Consider the following 27247-nt stretch of genomic DNA (forward strand, 5'->3'; position numbering starts at 1 on the left):
GAGGGGGAGGGGAACAAGGAAAATGAGGAGCTGATTCCAGGAACCCAAGCAGAAAGTGAATTTTGAGAATGATGAGGGCAACAAATATATAAGTGTGCTTTACACAATTGATGTACGTATAGATTGTGATAAGAGTTGTATGAGCCCCAATTAAACGATTTTTTAAAAAAAATTTTAAAATAAGCAAAACAAAAAAATATGTATAGTAAGAATTACAAAGGTGTTCACAATGCTATAAAGTACTAATCAGACTTTAGGACTATTAGTTAAGATAGAAAGACAAAAGTGTAGTAATAGAAAAAAAACCCAGTAATTTTGGCAAAGGATATCTGACACAACAACTGGTTTCTTCTTGTCAGGACTGAAAGCATCCTTTCTCTTTTTTCTTGACTGAAGCTCATCATTCCATAGCTCTGAAGAGTACATAAAATACAAAATATTAGCAGATATCTGGTGACCAAAGGAGGAAAACAGAACTAAATAATTTCATACTATTTATTTTTGCATAAGACTTCATTAGTAGATGAGCCCCTGATAAAATGATTTTTTTAAAAACTTCATTAGTAGCAATGTGCATACATATATATGCTTAAGAGTATAATAATGTCATGGGGAGGAGTATATGTTAATAAACATTCCTATCCCTTGCTAAAGATAACATCATCTTGAACTGCAGGCAGCAGAATAACTAATGCCTGAGGACCACATCCAGCCCTTTGAGATGCGTACATGACAGGTACCGTTTCACCATATCCTTAGAGCTACCTGTGAGGTAGCTATTCTTACTACTTCCATTTTACAGATAAGGAGATCAACTAATGGGTAATGGAGTGCTGGCGTCAAGAGTTCGGCTTGTCTGACTTCGGTATGCCTACTCTGTACTAGAGACATATAATCTATGTCAGATAAAATAATACATATTCAAGAAGTATAGGATACCCTAGTAAAACTTTCACCTAATACAGAAAGCCTTTCCAATATTCCTGGAAAAGCCAACACTGGTCTGTCCTTTCTCTGAGCCACAAGTTTGCCTCCCTGTATGTAATCTATCCATTTGTCAGTTCATTTAGAGCAGCGGGTCTCAATCTGTGAGTTGTGACCCCTTTGGGGGTCGAACAACCCTTTCACAGGGGTCACTCGATCCATAACAGTAGCAAAATTATAGTTATGAAGTAGCAACAAAAATAATTGTATGGTTGGGGTCACCACAACATGAGGAACTGTATGAAAGGGTTGCAGCATGAGGAAGGTTGAGAACCACTGGTTTAGAGCCAAAGAGAAAGGTTTTCAGTCCTTCTTCCACATGACAGGCTCTCCAGACTTGGAACGACGTACACTGTAGTGGTCTCCTAATACTGTTCTTGTAACAGATTCCTGTCACACTTTTTTGGTCCCTTTCCCTGTGCTCCACTTCCGTACATCTTTTTAAAGTATGAATTCAGATCAAAGTAGTAGTAGTAATCACATCAAATTCATTGCAAGTCTTCCCTTTTATTAGGGAACTTCATAGAGATGCCATTTTTGAAATCAGAAGCCTAAGATATTATGAGACACTGCTGCAAACCAAAGGCTCAGTGTCACTGGAATCGTACATCCTGATCCCACTGTCCGTACCTGAGGTAATATCAATACTGTGCCTGTCCTCTTCAAGCCTTCGTATCTTCTCCTCTAGCTCACTCTGGACTGTGTCATACAGCAGAAGCTTTTCACTCTGGACAAGCAAAATAAAACAGATCACACATCACAATAAATAAAACAGGTCCATCGCAACTAACAGCGCCAAATCGCTTACTCTTAAAATACTTTCATAAGCAATGCTTTCGTTTGCTCTCTTAGCCCACTTAAGAATTTTAGAGAAATGTCAAATATCTGGAAGTAAAACTATGGAGCACATTCTACATAGCGAGTTAGATAAATGCAATTAAATTATATTTATGAACATCTAAATTTATATGTAATAAGTGAGGTAATACTTATTTTTTTTAAATCATAGCAAACTCTCACACCCTTTTATAAACATAAGCAGATTCCGCTTGTTTCTGGGATGATATCATTATAAAATCGAATCACATTTTCCTAAAGGAATGATAATTAAGTGTATTCTTTATAAATATCTTAGCATCAAATTTAAATAGCCTAAAATACCACATAAAGGCTCACATTAAAACTATATAATCATCTAAAATAATTCAATTACTGTTGAAATAATAAAATCACAGACTAACCGTATCTAAAGGAGCTCTGGTGTCACCGTGAGATACACATTGGGCTGCTAACCACGAGGTTGGAAGTTCAAAATCACCCAGCCACTTTTAAGGGAGAGAAATGAAGCTGTGTGCTCCCATGAAGATTTAATATCTTGGATATCTTATATAGGTTCACTATGAGTCCAAATTAGTGCAATGGGAGTGGGTTTGGGTTTTGGCTTTAATCGTATCTAACTATCACAACAAAACTACTAATTGAGTAACTTACTAAAAAAGACAAGGCAGCTCACTGGCAACTGAATTAAAACCCAGATCTATTCTTTCTAGTTGTACTTCTATCTTAATTATAAAGCACTGCATTCTTTATTTAAAAGCCCATAAAACGTACATAAATATAATGTTCAGATTCATTACATTGAAAGCCCATAATAGATTCCCAACCTACCCATTAAATCAGCGGTTCTCAACTTGGAGGTCGAACAACCCTTTCACAGGGGTCGCCCGATTCCTAACAGTAGCAAAATTACAGTTATGAAGGAGCAACGAAATAATTTTATGGTTGCGGGGTCACCACAACATGAGGAACTGTATTAAAGGGTGGCAGCATTAGGAAAGCTGAGAACCACTGCATTAAATGCTTATCTCTAGTAAGGATATTATTAAGCAAGTGGGATCTAATTAGACATACTTGTTTGTGGAAGCTACTAAGATATAGTTAGATATGACTATCTTATGTAAGGCATAAGTCACACCCATTACCAGTATTAACCAGTAAGTCCCCTCTTTGGGGTATGAAATTTAGAGTCTACACATTTTAAGGTGCTCCTTTATAGAAGAGAAAACATGATTTTTGTCATTTTGAAACAAATCAGGAGCTTTAGAGAAAGCAATGAAAAATTATCTCACGTTACTATCTGCAAAGCAGTGAATTATTTAATATGGCGCTACTAGTCATAGCCTTTTTTTACTGCTACCAAATGACTGACTTTAAGAAGGTGAGGGAACACACTGATTGGATTATATGATTCAGGTGAGAGTGATGGTTACCAGGGTTAGTGATGATTGCCATCCTGCTTGGTATAAATCAGCCATCTCAGAAGCAAAGCCAGGAGTAAAAGCACATCCTTTGGACCCCAAGATTCCTGAGCAGCGAACCTCCTGGATCCAGGAGACAGCTTGGACACCAGTGATACGGCAGAGCAGCAGTAACAGCAGAAGATGAGACAGAGCAGGGAGTCCCAGCGCACAAAGCAAGTGAATCTGAGCGCTTCAGGGCAAGAATCTGGTTTGTGGAGTGGAGTGCCCCGGGGGCCTTAATTGGGGACACTGCATTTGCTGGCTACAAAGCTGGAGCCAAGAGCCTTCAGGTTGAGGCTTACAGTGGAATAGCATGTTCTAGGCATTTATTAGCCGCCCCACAAGAGCTTTGTAACATTGCTTGATCAAGGCAGAGGCCAGGTGGATAGGCTTAGGGCTGGAGAGAGACCCGCCTGTAGACACTAAAGAGAAGAATCTGTCCTGACTGAACCACTACATCCTCAGCATTTAGCCATTGCAATCAAATGTCTGACCCAGCAGCAAGGTAGAGGGTGCTAGGGAGGCAGAGAATAAAAGCAGAAAACTCGCCCGGCTTACTACCTGCTACTTTCTAGTTTACTTCCTTTGGATTGTTGTCTGGCCCTTGTTAAGGTCTTAAGTCATCTTCCAGCCTTGTTTACATGGTGCTACAACAATAGGAAATGGCTTACAGAAAATGGAAGATCAGGGCCCACCAGTCAGGATAGTGTGGCAGCTGTAACCAGAGCCGGATTCCCCAACCAAAATTCAGAGCTGGAGCAATAAGGCTTTTGCTTTTAAAAACATGACATTTGAACCAGAGTATTATCTTTCCTTTGATAAAATTGCCCTGGGCCAAGCAGAAGTTCTACAATAAAATCACTAATCAATTTTTTATCATTCATTTTATAAGCCACAATGGGGCTGAAATGCTTAAAGCTATGAAGGTGTCTCTAAATACTGTAAAAAGGTGGCACAAACAGTTGCACCTGTTGTGTACAAAAGGTGGTAAACACTCAATTACCAGCCGAAGGCTGGAGGTTCCAACCCCCCCAGAAGCATCTTGCAAGACACAGGCTTGGTGACTGCTCCTGACAGGCCTCAGAAATTCATGAATCAGCACAGACTCCAAGCCTAGAACAACAACACTTCAAAGTGTAAAGATAGAAGTGTTGCTCTAGTCATCAGATCACGGCCCCCAAGCAGCCTGAGGAGAGGCCCACACAGTGAGAAAGGGAGGCATCCCGCCAACAGCCATCATCGATTTGCCAGGCTAGTGATGAGTCACTTTGGAAGCAGATTCTCCACAATCCTTCAGATAACTGAATCATCCGTTGACATCTTAGCAGCAAATTCACATGATTCCAAGTCAGAATCACCCAGTGAATAGCTCCCACAGTCCTGACCACAGAAATGTACACATGTTCAATGTTGCTTTTCAGTTACTAAGTTTCCAACTAATTTGTTACAAAGCAATAGATAAGCAAGACAAGAGGTCCCAAACACTCAATTCTATGCACCCTTTCCCAGGAAGCTACTGAGAGACACTCTGCGGAACTGAAAGAGAACAAAGTCTAGTGGGAAAGAGAAAGGGAATTTCCAAGGTGGTGGGAAGACACACCCCGTGAAGAGAGTGATGGGGTTCCCTAGAGAGAATCCAAAGGATGAAACAAGGTGGAGACCAGGGTCCTGGCAAGGGTTGCTTCCAGAAGAAAATGGAACTCACAGGTGATCTGCTCCACAGTGCGAACAGCATTAGGGGGCTTCCATGACTCTAGGATCTCTGAGGAAAACAGACAGAAAAAACACCAAACACAAAGAACACTAACCAGCAAAAAAGGAAGCTATTAATAATTCTGAACTTTTAAAAATCTTATTTTAAAGTTATACAATGAAAGACATTTAAGCCTAGCAGGTCAGTGAATACTTATGGTTATTAACCACAAACACTGTGATATACCAGTATTGGAACACGAGGAGGAGAGCTAGGATAGACACCTCAATTTCCACAATAGCAAGCAGATAAAGAATGCCTAGAACTGATTTAGAAATATAAAGGCAAATTCCAGAATCAGCAGCTAAGCCAGTTCAAGGGAATCGCCTCTGAGATGCAGAATTTGGAAGTAGGGCAAGGGACTGTTGTTTTTCCTTTTAAACCTGGAGCCTTCAGGATAGGCCTGCTAAAATTCAGGATATTGCCTGCTAAAATTATTTTTTCTTAAAGAGTATTTTGAGCAATAGGAAAACGCTCATGAAATGTTGCTTGAAAAAAGATACAAAGTAGGATATATAAAATGCTACCAGCCATGTAGAAAAATAAAGACACAAACATACACATACTTATTAACAGTGATGGCGTCTGGTTGGTATTTTATAGCTGACTTCATTACCTTCTTTACCCTTTTATTTCTTAGGTTTTCTCAATAAAATCTTACTAATGTTATAATCAAGAAACCCTGGTAGCTCTGTCAGTTAAGCATTGGACTGTTAACTAAAAGGTCAACAGTTCAAATCCCCCAGCCACTCCTTGGAGGGAAGATGTATAGCTTAGGAAATCCTATATAGGGTTGCAATGAGTGTCAATCAACTTGACAACAGTGGGTTTAGGTTTTTTGTTTTTTACTGTTGTGAGGATACTCACCAATTCCTCTGAATTTTCCAAGAACTGGAACCTAACCTGAGCTCTGAGACCTTGCTACCACTTATTGTCAGATCTTAAAACTTCCCTATGGTGAGGTGTTTAAGGATCCCGGGTGGTGCTGTAAGTTAGTTGTTGGGCTGCTAACTGCAAAGTCAACAGTTCAAACCTACCAGTCACTGCTGGAAAAAGATGACGGTATTTGCTATCATAAAGATTTACAGACTGAGAAAACCTGTATAGGGTTTCTATGAGTAAGAATCAACTCAATGACAAGGAGTTGAGGTTTGGGGGTGTTTGCTTTGGAGTTTTTTGGGGGGGCTGTTTAATGAATGGTGACACTTAACTAAAAGAACCTAAATAAATACAGCAGCTCTCTCTGTCCTGGTGTCCGGCACATCATAGTACAGCACTCGATAAGTGTGATTTCCAAGCATGCTTTGCTACAAACCATCAGTTGTCTTGGTTTCCTCGGTGGTTTCTGGCACACCCACACCCCTGTGGCCATGTCTAGTCTGCTCCTTGGTCCCCTGCTTCTCTATCGGCTGCGAAACAAACTCTGATTCTAACCACTGATACAATAAGTCCCTTTTCTCTTTCCACTGCCTCTAGTAATGTTTATGTGTGAGTCTAATGTGGAACTAAGTAATAAGCAGATAAAAGCCCCAAATGATGAAGTTCAGATTTAGTGGTAAATTCTAGAAAGATCAAAGGATGTGAATCCTGGTTCAGCTGCCCATTAACTGCATGACCCTCAGTGACTTTCTTAACCTTTCTGCACCTCAGTAACCTCATCCATAAAATCAAGATACTTCCTATCTCAAAAGGTTATTATAAAGATCAAGATGAATGAATGTAAAATACATATAACTTTAAACCCTGTCACAACCTGTGAAACATATATCGCCCATCAGCATTTCCAGCCTCTCAGGATGCTCGGCAGCTGCTAACCCAGGTGTAGTGTATGCTGTCGCTTGGTGGGAACTTGTATAGCTGTGTGAATCTGAAGAAACAGGCCTTATCCCACCAATGCTGCCACTCAAGGACATATGTGACTCATGTATTTGTAACAAAATCCCTATTACCTCAAAATAGAATTGCATTTTCCTTGATTTCAGTCTGCCTTCCATTACTGAAAACATAGTATCCACAAAGACTTGAAAGCAGAAAATAATTCTGTCATGAATGGAGTTAATTGCAAATTTTCTTTCTCGATTTCCTTTGCGCCTACAATTACTTTTACATACTGGTGAGTAGCTTCAATTACACAGTTATTTATGAGATTAATCCTATGGTAAACATAAAAATCACCAAACCATGCCTACACTAGAAGGAATTTAAATTATTTAGAAAGACTCAAAATTCAGTAATCTTCAGAGAAATAAAATAATTATATATTTCTATGTAAGAGAGCATTACCTGAAGATAACTTTTTGACTTTTGTTTCTAGTAATAGACTCGATCCTAAAGAAAGTAAAAGACTTTTAAAATATCCCAATATACCTAGACAAAAATCCTGGATAAAATTTCAAAAGCATTCATGTAAACATATAGCTAAACTCTTAAAATTAGAAATATTCCTAGGTACAAGAAAACTACGAAGGTCCTCGGTGTTAGTTTGATCTTGGTGGAACGCAGAGCATATCAGAAAGAGGTTTGTTCATGTCTTTCTGACACCGCAAAACATCCAGTCATGTGGACCCTAACAAAGGATGGATAACATGACAGGACATGAGAATTCCAGAACACTTCATTGGTTCTTGCACATAGATCAAACTGAACAACGGCATACTTTGTTGTTTAAATTCAATTGGGAAAGGTGTGCATGAGGATTGTATCTTTTTACCATGCTTATTCCAACTGTGTCCTCAGCAAATAGCCTTAGAAGCTACATTGTATAAAGAATAATGTATCTGGATTAGGAAGAAGACCGATTAGCAACCTGTATCCAGTATACAAATGACATAACCTTACTTGCTGAAAGCTAAAGGAATTTGAAGTATTTACTGATGAAGATCAAAGACTATACAACCTTCAGTATGGATTATACCAACAATCAAAAAATTAAAAATCATCCCAAATGGGCCAGTGAGCAGCATCATGATAGAGAAAATATTTAAGTTATGGTGCAGTGATTTACTTGATATAGCTCTTGAAGCCTTATCCTTGTAACTCCCACCGGATGACCTTCTGGATGGGTCCAAGTAAGATAAGGTGGAGGAAGATGCTCATGGGATTATATGATTAAATTGTGAGTGATTATTAAGAGTTAATTAGGACTGTAAAAATCTGGAACTCTCACGTGAGGACTGGTCTTTTTTATCATCCCACTAAGTACAAGATAAGCCATTTCTGAAGCAGGGACAGAAGATCTCACTACAGGGAAGAAAAAGGAGCCCAGAGTGGAGCGTAGCTTTTGGCCCCTGAAATTACTACACACTGAATCTCCTCAATTCAGGACACAGAGTTGTGAGACAAGAGTGGCAGCTGCAGAGGCAACAGTCAGCGCACAAAACAGAGCAGTGAGCTTCCCAGTCCCTGAAGCCGAGGGCCTTCCATTATGGAATGGGTGCCTCCAGACACCGCCCCCGTGCCGCCGCCGCCGCCCCCGCCCCCCCATGTTAGGTCAAATCCCCTAATCGCTAAGCATTTCCTATGAGTTCTATGTGGTCACTGCAATGAGGTATCAAATCCAGCGAGATGTAGAGAATGGCATGGGAGGGATGGTTCGTGTCAAAATTGGTATAAAATGGTTGAAGGGTGAGGCATGTCTGGCCTCTACCTCCTATGAAATCAGCCCTGGGCTGACTTCAGTTTGAGTCTCCTTTCCCTTGTGAAGTACGGAGGTCAGACTTGACCCCCCAGGTCATTTTTACAGTTGCCAAGGATCTCATTTTACGTGGATGCACAATCAACACTTATGGAAATAGCAGCCAAGACATCAAAGGTTATCGCTCAATGTACTTCCTGGTATGTAACTACAAAACTGCAACTCCCTGTTTCTGCGGGGCCTGCCTTGACAACTCTAGTCCTGATGTGCTTGCTCCCTGTTTGATCAGAGTAAGCCCTTCCTCCTTCACTTAAAAAAAAAAAAGAAATCAAAGGGCATATGCATTGGGCAAATCTGCTAAAAGGGTCTTTTTTAAAAGTTCTAAAAAATGTTTGAAAAAAACATGTTACTAAAGACAGTGAGGACAAAGGTGCCCCTGACTCAAGCCATATTTTCAATCAGCTCAAATGCATGTGAAAGCCGGCCAATGCATAAGAAACATCCAGGAATTGATGCCTTTGAATTACAGTCCTGGCAAAGAAAACTGAATATGCCATTGGCTTCCAGAAAAACAAATCTGTCTTGGAAGAAGTATACTCAGAGTGCTCCTTAGAAGTGTGAATAGTGAGACTTCATCTCACATACTTTGTGTTACCAGGTGGGACCAGTTCCAGGAGATGGACATTATGTTGGGTAAAGTAGTAGCTGTTGCTGCTCTTGTTGTCAGGTGCCGTCCAGTCAGTTCTGACCCACAGCGATGATCTTATGCAAAACACCACAAAACACTGCCTGGTCCTGTGTCGTCCTCACAGTTGTTCCTAAGCTTGGGCCCACTGTTGCAGCCACAGGGTCAATCCATCTCCTTGAGGGCCTTCCCCATTTGGCTGCCCATTTACTTTACCAAATATGATGTCCCTAGTTGTGGTAGGGTCAGTATAAAAGAGGAAGACTCTCGCAGAGATTGATTAAAACAGTGGCTATAACAATGGACTTGAACATAGCCATGATCGTGGGGATGATGCAGGAGGAGACAATGTTGAGTTCTGTTGTACCTGAGATCATTGTGCCTGAGAGCCTACTGGAGAGCATCTGACAACAAAACCCTGATAGGCTGGCACTCCAACTTGCAAATGAACATCTACTCTGGCAAGTTCCAGCATCCCCACTCTCTGTGCTGTCCCAGCCTGGACTGCCATCGGTAGGGGCTGCAATTGCACCAATTTGATGACATCTAATGACAACACGCTTTTGGAGTCCCTACAAGCACAAACTAATCAAACTAATCGACGACTGGCCAAACGGTGGTAGCTGAACCAAAGCCCTTCCGAGACATCCCTGGCAATGTGCTTCCAGATCGAAACCCTGTGGGGCAGTTCTAGTCTGCACACATGGGAATGCCATGAGTTGGAATCAACCTGCTGAGAACTACTAACAAACAAATACTGTTAAGTTGATCTTATGTTGAAGTGATCACATATTGGATATACTGGGTTAAAAATATAATAAAATTAATTTTACCTGTTTTTTTTAAAGACTTATAAAACATACCCCATTATTCCTGGTATATTTATGTATGTTTTCCAACTTATATGAAAAATTATTGCCAAGTTAGCATTGTTTAATAAAAACTGTTGAAAATAAACAGAATATAAAGAGAAATACCGCTGTTGGCCTATAAATAGTCTTTGCTTCAAATGTGTAAACATGCATTGAGAGTCAGAAGTTAATTTATAGCCCATCATATTATGTAACCGCACCATTAGATATGAACGTTTTGCATTTTAACTTCTTTATTATAATAATTATAATAATATCTTCAGTGATGCCAAGTGTTATCTTTGCGAAGACTTTTTCTAATAACAGTTGCACAGAATCATATCGCTCAGGTCTTGCTCCCCCTTCCCACTGCGTGTGCTAGCCCCAGAAGAGCCTCCAATGCAACTGACTTGGGGGAGCTGGCGGGGTGACAGCACACACAAGTGACAGGCTGAAGGACTATCTAGCTGTGTTTCACTTCATCCCATTTTTCACCTACTATACTCAAAAAAGGCTTGAAGAGATGAAATTAGCTAAAAAGTTAAGCAAAACGTCAGTACCTCACAATGTTGGCGAGAAGCTTGAATTTCACATTCATATTTGTTCTTTACAGATTCTAAGCAGAGCTCTCTATAGATTCCTGCAACCAAACACAATTACTCTGATTATGTCAGCAACAAGGGGTTTCATTATCACTTCCTACAAGAACTCGGTCCGCATCGTATTTGATGAGATGAAGAAAGGAGAAATTGACAAGTGACTCTAACTGTCTCTTTGAATGCTAAAAATAAAAAATCATTTAAAATCATTATCAAGGAAGACTTAGACAATAGGGAATTTTAAGAGCTGGGAAAAAAACTATCCAATTTTAGTTATCCCATTCTCCTAAAGAATACTCCTAAATGTTTAACAGATGATGATCAAAATGGAAATAAAAAACATAATAAATAAATAAATAAATAAATCTTTAGGGCTCACAATGAAAACAGAGTGATAATAAAAATGTGTCATCAATCACAAAGCAACAACTTGATTACTATATCTCACCAAAACAGCTGTTTTTAAACTATTATTTCTTTTCAAAGCTCAGAGCTTCCAGAGTGATGATTAAGTGTGTAACTCCACATAGCAAGTTTATAGTGTGAGGAGTGCTCCTGACAGGGCTTTACGATAGAGCTTAACTTTATCAGCAGGGCAGCAATATAGAATAGACAACATAGCCATGCACATTTGCCACCAGGAACATGGCAAATGGTCTAGACATGTATACTGAACTCTGTGCTAGAGTTGGCCCGAGAAATGTAATTCTCTCTCAAGGGTAGTAAAAGCAGAGGACAGAGATCTGGACCTATGCCATTAACCACACACACACACACACACACACACACACAAACACACACATTATTCTATAAAGTAAAACAGCAAACGAATCCACAAAGTTGAAAACTGAATATGTATCCAAGTAATATTTCCTGAACATCCAGTAAGTCAAATAGAACGTCAAAGATGTAAGGAACTTTTCTCATTTTGAGAGTATGCTAAACCAGTATGCAAAGACAGCAAATTAAGTATCACATTACCAACATACTTATATTAAGCACAAGAATAAAATTTGGACTAAGATGTTTAGTTACTAAAGCACAAAACCCTTTTATCCACGTCTTACCTATTAACAGGAAAAAAAAATCACTATCAATCAGGATCTTCATTTATTAACTCTACAATTTTGAAATTGTAAGTGATCTTTAAATAGATAAATGCCTTGGTTATGAGTGCTGGAACCTGACACTGAACCTGGGCCAAACATAAGACTGAATTGTTAACAATAAAGTACTTCTTCATTTCATTTAGTCACAAATGGATGGCCAAATTTACCTGAAAATAAAATACACATATATTCAAATGACCTAGTTGAAGCAGGGTTTTGAACTGGCTCACTCTGATTTGAGGCCTTTCTGAGAACTTGCCTTTCCAGCACAAATACTGAAGCAGACACTGCATTTAAACAAGAGCCCCAGATGGCTTTTACATTAAAACCAATCACAGCAAATGGTGTAACCAAAGTGAAACAGTTCGAAGTCCATTGAAGACTAATCCCGTCCTATAATATCTTGATCAAATATTTGAAAATCTTATAACCAAAAAAAAGGCCCTATCATTCTTATAAATGTCTTGGTATTTTTTCACCTATAAGAAAAAAATGTCTTGGTATTTTCACCTATAAGAAAAAAATGTCTTGGTATTTTTTCACCTATAAGAGTGATAAGGTTAAATTAAGGTTAATTCATTTACTATACAGTTTACCTAATAGGACACTAAACTGTCATGGAACCAGTTACTCTAAAGAAAGGGTATCTGATTTATAATTGTTTAACATGTAGAAGGATCTTCTCAATAACATTGTGAGCAACTTGAGGACTTTTTTTTTTAATTATGGTTAAAACTATACTAGGGAGTGAGCAAAAAGTTCCTGAAAAAATGGAATTAAAAGATCATGGAATTTTTCTGTAAAATTTTAAAAGGCCCTTGTACAGAACAAAATATTTGTCAAATCACCATATTTCACATGTACAATTCAGTGGCACTGATTCCATCCCTCATACTGTGTAATCATCGCAACCATCTCTTACACCACCATTAAAAGGAACTCATTGCCCGTAAGCAGAGTCTCCTGGCTCCCTCCTACCAAGCCGCGTATCCACTTTATAAGTAACCACTTTGGTCTCTATCTATTTGTCTGTTCGAGATATTTCACCTAAGCCAGGAGACCTTCTATTTGATACCCCAGCAGCAGAAAAAAGCCAAAGGTATTTATTTAATAAGTAACTGCGGGTTGACTGCCAGGGAAAACTAGTCTGATCTGTGTATCCATATGCATAATCTCATTAACTACAAACGTCTGCTTGACAACAGCCTTGTAAATTTACGTAGGGTTCATATCCTAGTATATGGAAAAGATGTTTTGCTCTCCTACCTGCTACCTTTGTACGGATTTGCATGTTTTCTTGCAAAGTTGCCAGTGGTTCCAAATACTCTGGTGCCTTTCCAGCTATGACTTCTTGTAGTTTTGCATCTACCTGACTTAATCGTTCTTTATAAAGCCTAAACAAAGCAAAGATTAGGATATTAATTTTAAAATTCCAACAAAATGGTACCTTTACTACACATTATTTTCTCTTAATCTCTTTCATATTCTATTAAGCCACCAGATTTATTTTTGCTTAGCTCATTGACATTGGTAGAGATTCAGATGATTCATCATTAAATCCTAGTATCAATACAATAAATATACTTTGGGAGAAAAGAACAAAACACCAGTAAGAGAAATCATTATCTACACTGCCTGCCAAAATAATGCATTATCTTATCTGGGCTGAATTTTTCTAAAGCTTAAGATAAAATGACAAACATGCAAAGCCAGAAAAGGACAACATAGTATTTATATTTTTGAAATTATAACACATTAGGTGAAATGCAAAAAAAATTGATACAAGGACTGCAGCTAAGAAAGATCAAATTTATATAAAATATTGGTATTATCCCCAATTTGAGAGCCAGAATATTGAATGAACAGGTGATGTGACTTGACAACACTATTTTGGGTAAATGTTTACAAGTTTTTAAAGAGTGGTGCCAGTTAGTCTATTGGGACGCACAGCAACCCTATAAGGTGCAGGAGAACTGCCCCCAGTGCGTTCCAAAGCGCGCACCTTCAGGGAAGCCGACTGCCAAGTCTTTATCCTGAGCAGTGGTGGGCAGATTCAAAGTGCTGATGTTTTTGCTTAGCAGCCAAGTCCTTAGCCACTGTGCTACCAAGTATCCTTGTTTAAAAGAGCAGACTCTTCTGATTTGATTATAAAGTCATTAAAAGCAAAGACCCTAATCCCCTTGGTAACAAACACTACTTTCAATTAGTGCCTGTTGGATGTTGAATGTGAAAATGAAGGGAAACTTGGTGATATCACTTTCTTTATCTTCTTAGGGAGGTGGAAGAACTCACCTTCCCCCACTATAGAAACTGCAAGTGGTGGGCTTTCTGCCTTACGAAGGGTGTGCTGTTGGGTGCATTATTACTACCATGTTTCCTGCCCCTTCCAGAGGGGTTTGAGATGGTTTGCAGAGACACACAGTACAATAAGATAAAAGTAACAAAGCAAAGCGATTGGGGCAATAGGAAAAAAATCACAAACATGGGGCAAGGATTCATTTTTTTCTGAAACATCTGAAAACCAATTCCTTGTAAAAGAATCTTATCAGATAGTAGTCTGGGTCTACTTTTAATACTCCCGGAAACGAGTACAGCCCGTGGGGGGAACTGGCTGTTGGACAAAGTGAGCCAGGAGAAAACAAAAATCTGCCAACCGCAAGAAGGTTAGGGACAATGACCGACGGGTTACAAAGTTCTCCTATGTAAGAGCTGGTTATAACTTACAGAGGTGTAGTACAGTTTGACAGTAATTTTCATTTCTCACATAACCACAGACGCACTTTAAAAGCCCAATAGTCAAAACCTAATTAAGTGCATGAGGTTCATAAATTACATGTGCTGAAATGGTAAAACATAAACTTGCTTCCAGAATGCCTGGGGTCAACTCTACTGCTCCAGGGATCCAAATTCCTTTCATTTAAAATTAATCATGGAAATCTTTAGAATTAAAAAAAAAATTATACCAGATCTTTCAAAGTCAAATTTTTACAATTTTGTCTCCTTATAGATGTTGGATTACTTATGTGAATTTGCTATATTAACCTGAGACAGCTACATATTTATTTCTAATGCCATTGAAAGTTAAGACCAGAAATATGTAGGACTTGTAAGATAAACATATCTTATGATATGTTTGAACTACCTCCCTAGCAATTACTACTGAGTTTTCATCTCTTCTCAAATCTCTCTCCAGAAAAAGGAGAAAAAGAACAAGCAGCAAAATTCTGGAGAATTCAGAAGTCAGCCTCTGAATTAAGATGTTTAGGTTTTCCGAAGCACTTCTTTCTTTTACAGCCATATTCATATTCACGTCCATGCCAGCAAGTTCCAAAGTGAAAGCTTTTCACTATGGATTGTGTCCCCCCAAATATTTACATTGTAAATCCTAACTTCTATGCCTGTGGTAGCCCTGGGTGGTAGTCCTCAGTTCGAAGCCACTAATCTCACCAAGGGAGAAAGATGGGGCTTTCTACTCCCCAAAAGAGTGACAGTCCCGAAAGCCCACAGGAGCAGCTTTAACCTGTTCTATGGTCGCTATGGCAGTGAGTGTTTTGAGTTTTATGCCTGTGGTTATATATTACCATTCAGGTAATATTACCATTACCATTACCAATTACCATTACCATTACCATTCAGGTTACCAATTACAATTACCATTACCATTTAGGTAATATTACCATTACCAAGAGCATACTGGGTTACAGTTGGGTTGCTGACCATAAGGTCTGCAGTTCGAAACCACCAGCTTCTCTGTGGGGGAAAACTGAGGCTGTCTACTTCCATTAAAATTTACAGCCTCAGAAACCCAAAGGACCGGTTCTATTCTCTCTCCTGGGGTTCCTGTGAGTCAGAACTGACTGGACAGCAGTTGAGTTTGGGGTTTGGGATCTTCATTTTGTTAATGAGGTGGGACTTGTATAGGGTGTGTTTTGAGTGAACCTTTATTGAAATATAAGAAATTAAAACAACCAAGTGAGGGAAGCAGAAAGGGAGGAAACTGAAGTCAAGCCACATGGAGGTATCGCTAAGGAACCAAGAAACAGAAGCTGAGGAGGCAAGATACTCCCCTTGAGCTGATAAGAAGTCTCGCCTCCTAAACCACGACAAAACAAATATTTGGTAAAGTCTCCCACTTATGAGCACGCTGTTGTAGCAGCAGCAGATAGCTAAAACAGATACCTTTCGCTTTTTAATAAAATTGTATCTACATTCTCCCAACTCACTGGGCTCTAATCGTTGTTACTAATCTCAGCAACGAGGGAAGAAAACCAAGACCTACAATGTGCCAAACACATAGTTAAAATGTGTACATATTGTTCATTCCCTCTTCACAGTGAATAACAAGGAAGTATTGTCCCCTTCTAAACAGTCAAAGGAAGCCTGGATTCTGAGCCCAAGCTCCTTCTATTCCACTAGTTTTCCTCCAAAATAATGTGCCTCAGTGGAAAGTACACAATAACACTAAGAGGCAGAAAGCCTGACTTAGTTATCACGTAACTTCTCTGTTACGGATTGAATAGCCTCCCAAAATGTGTGCTGTAAATCCTCTCACCTATATCAGTGGTTATCATCCAATTTGAGAATGGGTATTTTGTGGTATGTTAATAGAACATGACTACCATAGGATATGTTTCAAGCCTATCTCTTTGGAGATATTAATGAGATTCAATTAGCAAAGGATGGAAGCTAATATGAAGGAGAAAAGAGGCCAAGCCCCTGAAGACTGCCGAGGAGCAGAAGCTCAGAAGAGACCAGGACTTTCCTCCAGAGCTGACAGAAAGAAGCTTACTGCCAGAGCCAGCACCCTGAACTCAGACTGCTACCCTCCTAAACCAGGAGGAAATAAGTTTGGTTTGTTAAAGCCACCCATGCATGGTATTTCTATTATAGCAAGTACTAGATAATAAGGACATTCTCTAAGTACTGCTTTTCTCACAAGTACAGTGGTGAGAACACCATCTGTCAACCACATGGAGTTGCTGCAAGAAGCAAACTACAAAATGCATGTGAAAACATGTCATTGTATGTACTGCCCAGAGGGAAAATACAAATAAAAATTTTCCAGAGTCAGGTCTTTGAGAAATATTACAGTATATTCTTAAAATGTTATACAATTATTTAACAAAGGAAAAAAAAAAGTAGATTAGAGCCAAAAAGTGTAACAACAATCCAAGGGGAAGATATAATCAATGTCCACAGAGAAATCTTATTATATAGCCCCTTCCCCCCACCACACCCCCATAATCCCCTACCTCAAACCTTCAGCTTAGTTAACGAGATCATCAGCATACAATTACTGAACCTCTTTCAGATCCGTCCCATAAAACACAAAAGGAGAAGCAATTCAGATGAAGCATGATTACTCTTATGCGAACATACATGGGACAGTTACGATTCCATGGCAACGACCTTCTGGAGACACTACTTACTGATCTTTGAGATCGGTAAACTGTTTTTCAAGATTGGACATTTCATCTAAACACTCCATTCTTCTTCTTTCACAGTCTTCATCATCCATTTCTGTTCATAAAAAATCAAATATCAAAGCAGAATTAATGTTTGCAATCTTATCTGAATTTTAATTCAGACAGGAAGAAAGAACTATAACATGAAGTTGGGTATGCAAGGACTACATTGAGCTTTTTTTTTTTTTAATCGTTCTATTAGGGGCTCTTAAAACTCTTATCACAATCCATACACACATCAATTGTGTAAAGCGCATTTGTACATTCATTGCCCTCATCATTCTCAAAATGTTTGCTCTCCACTTAAGCTCCTGGCATCAGTTTACATTGAGCTTTAAAAGAGAACATTCATCCAAAATAATTTGCATTGTAGATTTTCCTAAATAGCTGAGAGTTAAAGTGACAGCAACCTCTAGCCTAATTTAATTGTTTTGTATATATATGTATGTATGTATGTATATATCACAATATTTGCCACATTTTCAGATGTACAATTTAGTGATATCAATTACATTAATTCATTTGTACCACTGTTAGACAGAGGCTGGCAAAGCGGAAGAAGTATGTTGGCATGAATCTGGCAGAAACTGTAACCAAAGGAGAGGCCCATTTCTCTTAACGTGTGTCTCCAACACAAAGGCGAGGTGGAGATCCTTTCCCCATACAGACCTCTCCAACATAAAGGAAGGTGAAGGACCAATAAGACACATTTTCTTATCAACAGAAGAGACCAGAGATGGTGAAGGCTGGGTAGAGAAAAACAAGATATTCACACTACCTGCCACAATGACTAAATAGACTCTTGGATTTGGGGTCTGAGCGAAGGGCACAGCATGAAGTCTGGAGTGGTAGGATGCACATACCTGGAAGGAGGTACACTAGAGGATCAGCCAATAGCAGAAGACCTGCCAAAAAGCTAGCCTATGGTGGGAGGACCACCATTAAGAATGTAAGGCCATTGTTCGTCCCCCTAGAAGGGGGTTATATGTTGATCCTTGTGATCGATTCCCCATTCTCCCCCCCACCCTCCCCTAGTCCTCCTGGTATCTCTACTCTCCTTGTTGGCCCTGAGATGTTTATCTATCCTGGATTCCCTGTGTTGCTGGCTCTTATCTGTAGCAGTGTGCATGTTCTGGTCTTATCCGATTTGTAAGGTAGAATTGAGGTCATGATAGTGGGGTGAAGGAAGCACCAAAGAACTAGAGGAAAGTTGTGTGTTTCATTGGTGCTATACTGTACCACGACTGGCTCATCTCTCCCCTGTGACCTCTCTGTGCGGGGATGTTCAATTGTCTACAGATGGGCATTGAGTCTCCACTTCATGCCCCCCACCCCACCCCAGTTCACATTAGGTATGATTTTGTTCTGGGTCTTAGATGCCTGATAACTGATCCCATCAAGACCTTATGATCGCACAGGCTGGTGTGCTTCTTCCATGGGGGTTTTGTTTCTCAGCTAGATAGCCGCTTGTTTATCTTCAAGCCTTTAAGACCCCAGATGCTATATCTTCTGATAGCCAGGCACCATCAGCTTTCTTCACATTTGCTTATGCACCCATTTTATCTTCAGTGATCATGTCGGGAAGGTGAGCATCACAGAATGCCGGATCATTAGAACAAAGTGTTCTTGTGTTGAGGGAGTACTTCAGTCTATGGAAAAGTGGGTGAGGGGCGACAGAGGACAATGTGAGATATGAAAATAATAATATATAACTTATCAAGGGTTCATGAGGGAGAGAGGGTGGGGAATGGAGTGGGAAGAAATGGGGAGCTGATATCAGGGGCTCAAGTGAGAAGAGAATGCTTGAAAATGATGATGGCGGCATATGTGCAAATGTGCTTGACACAATAGGATGAATGTATGGATTGTGATAAGAGATGTAAGAGTCCCCAATAAAAGTATTTAATAAAAAAAAGAAAGGAAAAAAGACCCTCTATAGCTATAAAGTAATAAAAAATAAAATAAGGAGTTACATAATCAAAAAAAAAGAATGTACGGCTCGGTTCTGCATTCTGCCAGGGCTTTTAGACTGGCTAAGGGCCCTTCGGATTTCTTTTCCAAAGTATCCCCTTCAATAAACACACTCTTTCTGTTCAAACCTTTTCTCTGACTTAGGTCCGAAAGTAGTCCCTCGCCCATAATCTTTCTTGCAAGCTGGACAAGAACTGTGGAGTAGAGTAGCTGAAACTCTGAGCCTCCTCCACCATCACCCATAACTGCAAAACAGAAACTCAAGGCTTCCTAAACAATGGCTCTCCTTCTTCCCCCACCCTGTCCCCACAACAACAAATTTCCAACTCATAGTGGCCCTATCAGACAGTAGAACTGCCCTTCCGAATTTCCAAGACTTTAAATCTTTACAGGACTAGACAGTCTCATCTTTCTCAGTTGGAATCATTGGTGGGTTCAAACTGTTGACCTGTGATTAGCAACCCAAGCTGTAGCCCACGATGCCACCAGGACTCCTGCCATCTCACTCCCCTGGGAACCACTGATAACTTTGGTATCTATATGTTTGCTTATTATTTCACATAAGTGAGATCATATAACATCTGTCTGTTTGTGGTTGGCTTATGTCACTTGGCATAATGTTCTCGAGGTTCGGTCACATTAGGGAATATATGTAAGGCTTCCTTTGGCCTTTGGGCTAAAGGAGTATGTGTGTAGGTGCCACTACAAAAATATTAACAACAGAAGTGCCGTTGAGTTGACTCCTGCTCAAAGTGACCCTCCAGAGGGTTTCCGAGGCTGTACATTTTTTCAAGGGCAGCCATCCTCATCTTTCTCCCAGAGTGGCCGGTGGTTTTGAACTGCCAACTCTGTGCTCGGCAGTCAAAACAGTGACCTAATAGTGCCACCAAGTTCCTATGTGTATCACTAGACCTATTATTTTATCCCTTTTAACTCATTTGAAAAGAACTGGTTACAAGCTATCACTCTATAGAACATGGAAAACAAAACTGTCACAGAAGCATGCTTCTCAGGTCAATTCATCCCAGTAAGAAGGACACAGGACTACAGCAAACTAGAAAACCTTCCAGGCCTGCTTTTGAGGCCCTCAGACCAAGACAGTCAGAATATGACTCATACCCACATGACCCTAGGACCCCAATGTCTACCAAAGAAATTGCCCAGACAAGTCCCTGAGGGCAAGATGGCCCTCCCTGGATGGACAGGGGAATCACAGCAAAGATACTCTGCCTGAGGGCAACACTCCTTACATTGCTGGTCAAAAGTCAAAAAGAATTCAATGGAGGATGAATTTAGATAGAAACCCAAAATGGGCGTCCTACGATAAACCACAGCCTTTTGCAAGCCCAGTGCTCAGAATTTAAGCGCTAATCCAGCTCCCATTAAAAAAGCAAAGCATACTTGGAAACAGTGCTTTACACATCTAGGAAATACATTTCCTTAGATTCTAGATTTCCTCGGGCTTAAGGAAAACACCACCCCTCGTCTTGTCCTATTGTGGTGGCTTGCATATTTCTATAATGCTGTAAGCTATGTCAACTATATTTCAAATACCAACAGGGTGACCCAAGATACACACGTTTCAGCAACACTTCCCAACTAAGAAGAGACTAGAAAGATCAGGCTGTCCACTTCTGAGGGAACAACAGTGGAACATTGTCAGATATGCTGAAAATCTTATGACTAGCAACAGAACACTGTCTGGTAGAGTACCTGAAGCTGAGCGGAGAGGTGACCATTGACTTCTCCCAGGAAGAGTGGGGATTCCTGAACCCTGTACAGAGAGATTTGTACAAGGCTGTGATGCTGGAGAGCTATCCAAATCTGGTTTGGCTGGGGGGTGATGCAGTGTTTCTGTTGGAGCAAAGTGAACAGCCCTGGATGTTGAGGAGTGAGGTAGCGAGAACACCATGGCTAGGTAGTGAATCAAGGTGGGAAAGCAAGGAAATACTTCTAAGGAAGGAAGCTAAAGAAGAACCATTTCACCGTGAAATAGTGATGAAGAAAAAAAGCAATAACATCTGTCATGATGATGGAAAACATCCCTGCACATGGTTGTTCCTCAGAAAATTCTTCAAGAAATGCTAATAAAATAAATGAGTACATAATGTCATATATGAAAAAACAAAAGATCATTTAAAAGATAGGAAAGCAGGAAAGACTACAGTGGATGTCAGAGGAAACAGATACGTGCTCTTGTTTGTAGAACAGTTTTAGGAAATGGGAAAAAAAAAGATGAAGTAAAATAGCTGAGCAGAAAATTTCAAAGAATCAATGCATTTGAATTATGGTGCTGGTGAAGAATAGTGAAAGTACCGTGAACTGCCAAACACACACACACACACAGAGTACAGCCAGAATGCTCCTTAGAAGCAAGGATGGTGAGATTCTGTCTTGTGTACCTTGGACATGTTGTCAGAAGAGACAAGTCCCCGCAAAAAGACATCATAGTTGATAAAGAAGGACAGTAAAAAACGGGAAGACATATGGCTGCAACAATGGGCTCAAACATAACAATTGTGCAGACGGGCTAAGACCAGGCAGTGTTTTGTCCTGTTATCCACAGAGTTGCTGTAAGTTGGTTCCACATAACAATGCAGAAATTAGCATGGGAGGTGAGCCATGTATGACTTCCTCTGGCTTCCCTATTGCCGAGACAGGGGTCCAACATGCCTCCATGTTCCATCCTTCTTTACCTACTTTATCAACTGTTCCTCCCAAGACACTCTACATCTATGTTGGATTCAATAATTCACGGCAAGCGCCACGCAGAACTCACAAACCATACTCACAATTAAGGAGGTTTATTAGGGAATTTGAGAGGCATAGTGGTTACTCGTTGGGCTGCTAAATGCAATGTCAGCAGCCACCAGTTCAAAACTACCAGCTGCACCGCAGGAGAAAGATGAGGCTTTCTACTCTCGCAAAGAGTTACAGTCTCACAAACCCACAAGGGCAGTTCTGCTCGGTCTTATAAGGTTGCCATGAGTTGAAATAGCCTCAAAAGCAGTGAATTATTGGGGGATCTAATAGGTTACCACATCAGGATCAGCAAACAGTAATTTGCTATAGTCCACACAATCAAATCCCTTTGCATCGTCAATAAAATACCAGTAAATACTTGTCGAGCATTCTCTGCTTTCAGCCAAGAGCCGTCTGACTTCAGCAATGATACCCTTCATTCCATGTCTTCTTCTTTTTCTGGCTTGAATTTCTGGCAGCTTCCTGTCAATGTACTGCTGTAAGTGTTGTTGGATGATCTTCAGCAAAATTTCACTTTCATGTGATGTTGTTAGGTAATTTATACTTTCTGTTGGGTCACATTGCTTTGGAATGGTCACAAATATAGATCTCATCCGTTGGCTGGTCAAGAAGCAATCTTCCAAATTTCCTGTCATAGATGAGTGCTTCCAGCGCTTCTTCAGCTTTTTGTAACACTACAATTGTTACTCCGTTAATTTTTTCCTTTATGCTTTCAGTGCAGTTTGAACTTCGTCCTTCAGTTCCTTATCATATGCTACCTCAAGAAATAGCTGAATGCCAAAAAAAAAAAAAAAGAAATAGCTGAATACCAACCAGTTATTTTTGGTACATTCAAACTATGATTATCCATATGATTAAAAATAGTCCATACCAGACTATTTCAGCTCACATAATGCCTAGGAGAATCATCTTTATGTAGTTCATTTCATTGTTGATGAATTTTCCTAGATTCATACTTTGTACGTTCCACAGTGCAACTGTTAACAGATATTTGCAACTGTCTCTTCTCGTTTGAGTTGTGCCCCATCAGCAAATGAAAACCCGAAGGGCTTTACTTCTGAAGGCTTTCTTTCTTCCACTTCATTATGGTCTACTCTACTTTGAGAAGGTAGCTCTTCCTCAGTCATATTTGTATTATTTTCCAACCTGAGGGGCTCATCTTCTGGCACTTTATCTGACTGTTCTTTTCTGCTGCTACTCGTAAGGTTTTCAGTGGCTAATTCCTCCGACGTGGACAGCTTATTACTTCTTCGATGTCTGGTCTTAGTCTGCTGAAACCTCTTCACTCTGGGTAACCATGCCGGTATTTGAAATATTAGTGATATCGCTTCCAGCGTCATAGCAACACACAAACCATGACAGTAGGGCAAACTGACGGACAAGTGGTGGTCTTTCTCTATCTTGTTGTTAGGTGCCGTCAAGTCGGTTCCAACTCACAATGACCCTGTACATTACAGAAGGAAATACCACTGGGTTCTGTGCCAGCCTCACCACTATTTTTATGTTTGAGTTCATCAATGGAGCCACTTGTGCCAATCCATCTTGCTGAAGGTCTTCCTCCTTTTTGCAGTCTTGCTACTTTTTCAAGCATTCCAAATCTAGGCAGATGACTTTCAAGTTATTATTCCCACACCAGGAATGTTCCACTCACACATTCCCATCTATCAGTTGGACATTCTTAAATGTATCGCCTCAAGTGCAACCTATTTTAAAATATTGTCATACAATTCATCTCTCATTTTTATCCTAAAACTTTTGTTTTATTTAAAACATCAGGATTTTGTGCTAATCCTCACCCCTTTTGTGCTCAACTTGTATTCATTAATATTCTTTTATGTTTTCTTTGAAATCTTTCATGTGTATACCTTTCTTTCCCCTTCATAGCTCAAATCTTTCTCCCAACCAAACTGGTTTTCTCACTCTATTAAATCAGCCTTTGCACTTTTTCTTAAACTGCTCCCCCTAGGATACTTAGGTAACTGTGGGAAGGCCCGTTAGCAACCTTCAATATGCAGATGAAGTAACTCTGTTTGCAGAGAGGAGGACCTGAGGGACTTACCATGGAGCTCAAAGACTATAGTCTTCAGTATGGATTATAACTTGATGAAAAGAAAATCAAGACAACTAGACTAGTAGACAACATGATGATAAACAGAGAAAAGACTGAGGTTGTTAAAGATTGCACTTTAATTGGATCACAATCATGCTCATGGAAACAGCAGTCAAGATTCTGCATTGGGTAAATCTGCTGCAAATGACCATTTGAAAGTGGTAAAGAGCAAAGATGTCTAACGTGTGCTTCACCTAAGCCTCCTATTTTCAATGATCTCAGATGCATGTGGAAGCTGGACAATGAATACACAATACTGGAGAGAAATGGATGCATATAATTATGGTGTAGGTGAAGAAAACTGACAGTACTTCAGACTACCAGAAGAACAAAAAATCCTTCTTGGAGGAAGTACAGCCAGAATGGTCCTGGTGAGCAATGAAGCTGGTAGGACTGGGCCCTGGAAAAGGCCATCATGCTTAGTAGAGAGTGAGTGAAAAAGAGGAAAACCATAATACGGGAATCTGGGATTGACTCGGTGGCTGAAGAAAGGGTTTCAAACAAACAGTGGATCCGGCAGTGGTTCGTTTGTTGTACACAGGATCGCTATGCCTCCATAGTCCTTTTCCGAAAAGATAGCCTGTCTCAAATTTCTGAAGCATTACTTATGATTAAGCATTCATTTTTAATCTAATCAAGCAGTAAATTATGACAGCTTTTTAACTGTCTTCAAGGAGACCAGATTATAACTATCCTAGCTGCTTGGTAGCAATTCAATGAAAAAGAAGGATCCTTCAGATGTGAATTGACAGTAGTTGCAACAGTGGACGGGAGCGGCACTGAATCGTGAGGATGGAGAGGGCTGCTGCACACAGCTTGGCTAAAAGTCAACTCGCTAGCCCCTAACAGCAACATAACCAACACCCTTTTTGAATAACTGACAGTTTGCAAAACGGATTTATGGCATTAATCCCTTCCCACTCTCCCACCCCTACCCCAAATAAGCAAATGAACAAAAAACTAAACTAAAATAACCCAAAGCTAGAAAAGTAGGGCGAAAGAAATTAGTTGGAGGAATTGAAAGCGGGCACAAAAGAGTCCATTTTAAAACATAAGTGGAATCTTTTGCAGAACATCCAAAGATCACCTTGAAGTTGGTCCCATCATCCGACTTGAAAAGTTCAGGGCAATAGAGCGTAAACTGGACAGCTCCCAAGTCAGCCCCAGAAAGAGAGCTGATGGCAAATGTTGAATGGCTGACTCGAAGCAAAGGTTGATAAAATGAGGCTTTCTGCTCTCCTAAGACTTACAGTCTCAAAAGCCCCAGGGGCAGTTTTGCGTCCTATAGGGTTGCGAGGAGTCAGAATCGACTCGACAGCCCTGAGTTTGTCTTCGTAATTTTTTTTAAGTCAGTCCAAGGCCAGCACCAATCTGCCCCGATAATCCACCCACGTTGAGAAGAAGTACAGCTGCAAAGGTGAAAAGAGAAAGAGGTCCGTGGTGTGGGAAGAAGGCATTTCCTGGGTCTTCCAAGCTTGCTGCGGGTCGGCCCGCCCTCGGCACAGCCCTGGACACGGCCCGCGGCGGTCCCCAGAGGAAGCCCAGCAGAGAGCCGTCCGAGGGACCCGGCAAGTCCGGACGCGCACAGCGCCGGGGACACGCCTGGGGCCGGGCAGCGCCCCGCGACCCGCCCGGGTGCAGCCTAGGGCCCGGAGCCAATCCCCGCCCCTAGCCGCTCTCCCCGCCCAGCTCTCCCAGCAGGACTCAGCTGCCCGCGTGCCGAGCGCGGCCTGCCGCGCGCCCCTCCGTGTCCCAGCCCCACTGGGACACGCACCTGAGCTGTCTCCATCCTCAGAGACCGACGAGCTCTCGGTGTCCTCGTCCTCGGAGCTGCTCCCCTCGTTCTCCGCGTAGTCCACCTCCATCTCATCGTGATGGTTTGTCTCCTTCTTATCCCCTCGGGAATGCACCGGCATTTTCCAGCCGCGCCGTCGCCTCCCGCTCTCGGCGCCCAGCCCGGCCACCGCCGCTTCAAGGAAGGGCGCGCCGAACGCCCGGACCCACCCTGCTCGGGAGCTCGTTCTGAACCCCCGGGGCTCCTCCCCGCCCCCCCGGCCCGGGCCTCACAACCTAACCCGCAGGGTTTGCCCTCGGAGCTCTGCCATTGGCGGAGGCGTCCTCCGAGTCCGGGGGCGGAGCTAGCCCTGCTCGGGCGCCATTGGTTGTCCGTCTGATAACGCAGCCTCCCGGTGCGACCTGGGAGTTGTAGTCCTTTCATCTGAGCCAAATCAAGGGCTGCGGTGTTCTCGGCTTCAACATCCCTGAGCACTTCTCTCCGGACTTCAAGTCCCACAAGGCAGGAAAGCTGACACGCTAATCTCTTATAAACTAAACAGATGTTGCAAATTTGGTCTATAGTTTACTCTTTTTTTCCCGCCAAGCGATTGTCCGAGCTCCCTGGATATCCAACATGGTATAGTCAAATGGTAAAAGGTCTTTGGGCTGGAAGAGTTTCCTGCTCTTTAAGCCTGGGGAAAGAACGCTGGCCGCGTAATTCGTTATTACACCCTGGGCTGCTAACTGCAAGGTTAGCAGTTTGAACCCACACACTCGTTTTGCAAGAGAAAGCTTGCCTGCTTCTATAGAGATTTACAGTCTCTGAAACCCAGAAGGGCAGTCAGTCCTATTCTGTCCTGTAAGATCGCTATGAGTAGGATCAACTCCAGGCCAATGGATTTGGTTTTGGATTTGAGTGTAGGTAACTGGAGAACCATTCCACCAAGCCAAGCCAAACAAATAACTGACTGTCATCAAGTGGACTCTGACCTGATACAGGGTTTCTGAGGCTGCAAGTCCTTTTGGAAGCAGATAGCCTTACCGCTAAAAACTATTATATTGAATTAGTAACTTCAGACAACAAAATTGCACCTTATATACTTTACAAAATTTAATTGGTCTTTAAGTTTTGCAATGAATCTACAACGAAAAGAATTTTATTTTGTCATTTTAATTTTTTTCATTTTTCTATTGTAGACAAAAACATTGCATCACACATTTATCAATTCAACCATTTTTTACTTGTA

General features: G+C 40.9%; 1 protein-coding gene across 2 annotated transcripts in view; it reads right to left on the reverse strand.

Annotated features, from left to right (window-relative positions):
• The window catches only part of BRMS1L (BRMS1 like transcriptional repressor), a 42191-nt gene extending 15968 nt beyond the window's left edge, over nt 1-26223 (reverse strand). For both annotated transcript variants that reach the window (XM_004698538.4, XM_045288170.1), the window contains exons 1-6: nt 25999-26223; nt 17345-17435; nt 13182-13309; nt 10768-10847; nt 1615-1711; nt 330-413 (exon numbers count right to left, since the gene is read on the reverse strand). In XM_004698538.4, coding sequence (XP_004698595.1) covers nt 330-413; nt 1615-1711; nt 10768-10847; nt 13182-13309; nt 17345-17435; nt 25999-26140 — 622 coding nt within the window. In that variant the 5' untranslated portion in view covers nt 26141-26223. The remainder of the gene's footprint in view (nt 1-329; nt 414-1614; nt 1712-10767; nt 10848-13181; nt 13310-17344; nt 17436-25998) is intronic.
• Between the last annotated feature and the right edge of the window lie 1024 nt (nt 26224-27247).

The sequence above is a fragment of the Echinops telfairi genome, unplaced genomic scaffold (assembly GCF_000313985.2).
Source record: "Echinops telfairi isolate 266 unplaced genomic scaffold, ASM31398v2 ScPeMD7_18;HRSCAF=68, whole genome shotgun sequence".
Lineage (NCBI taxonomy): Eukaryota > Metazoa > Chordata > Mammalia > Afrosoricida > Tenrecidae > Echinops > Echinops telfairi.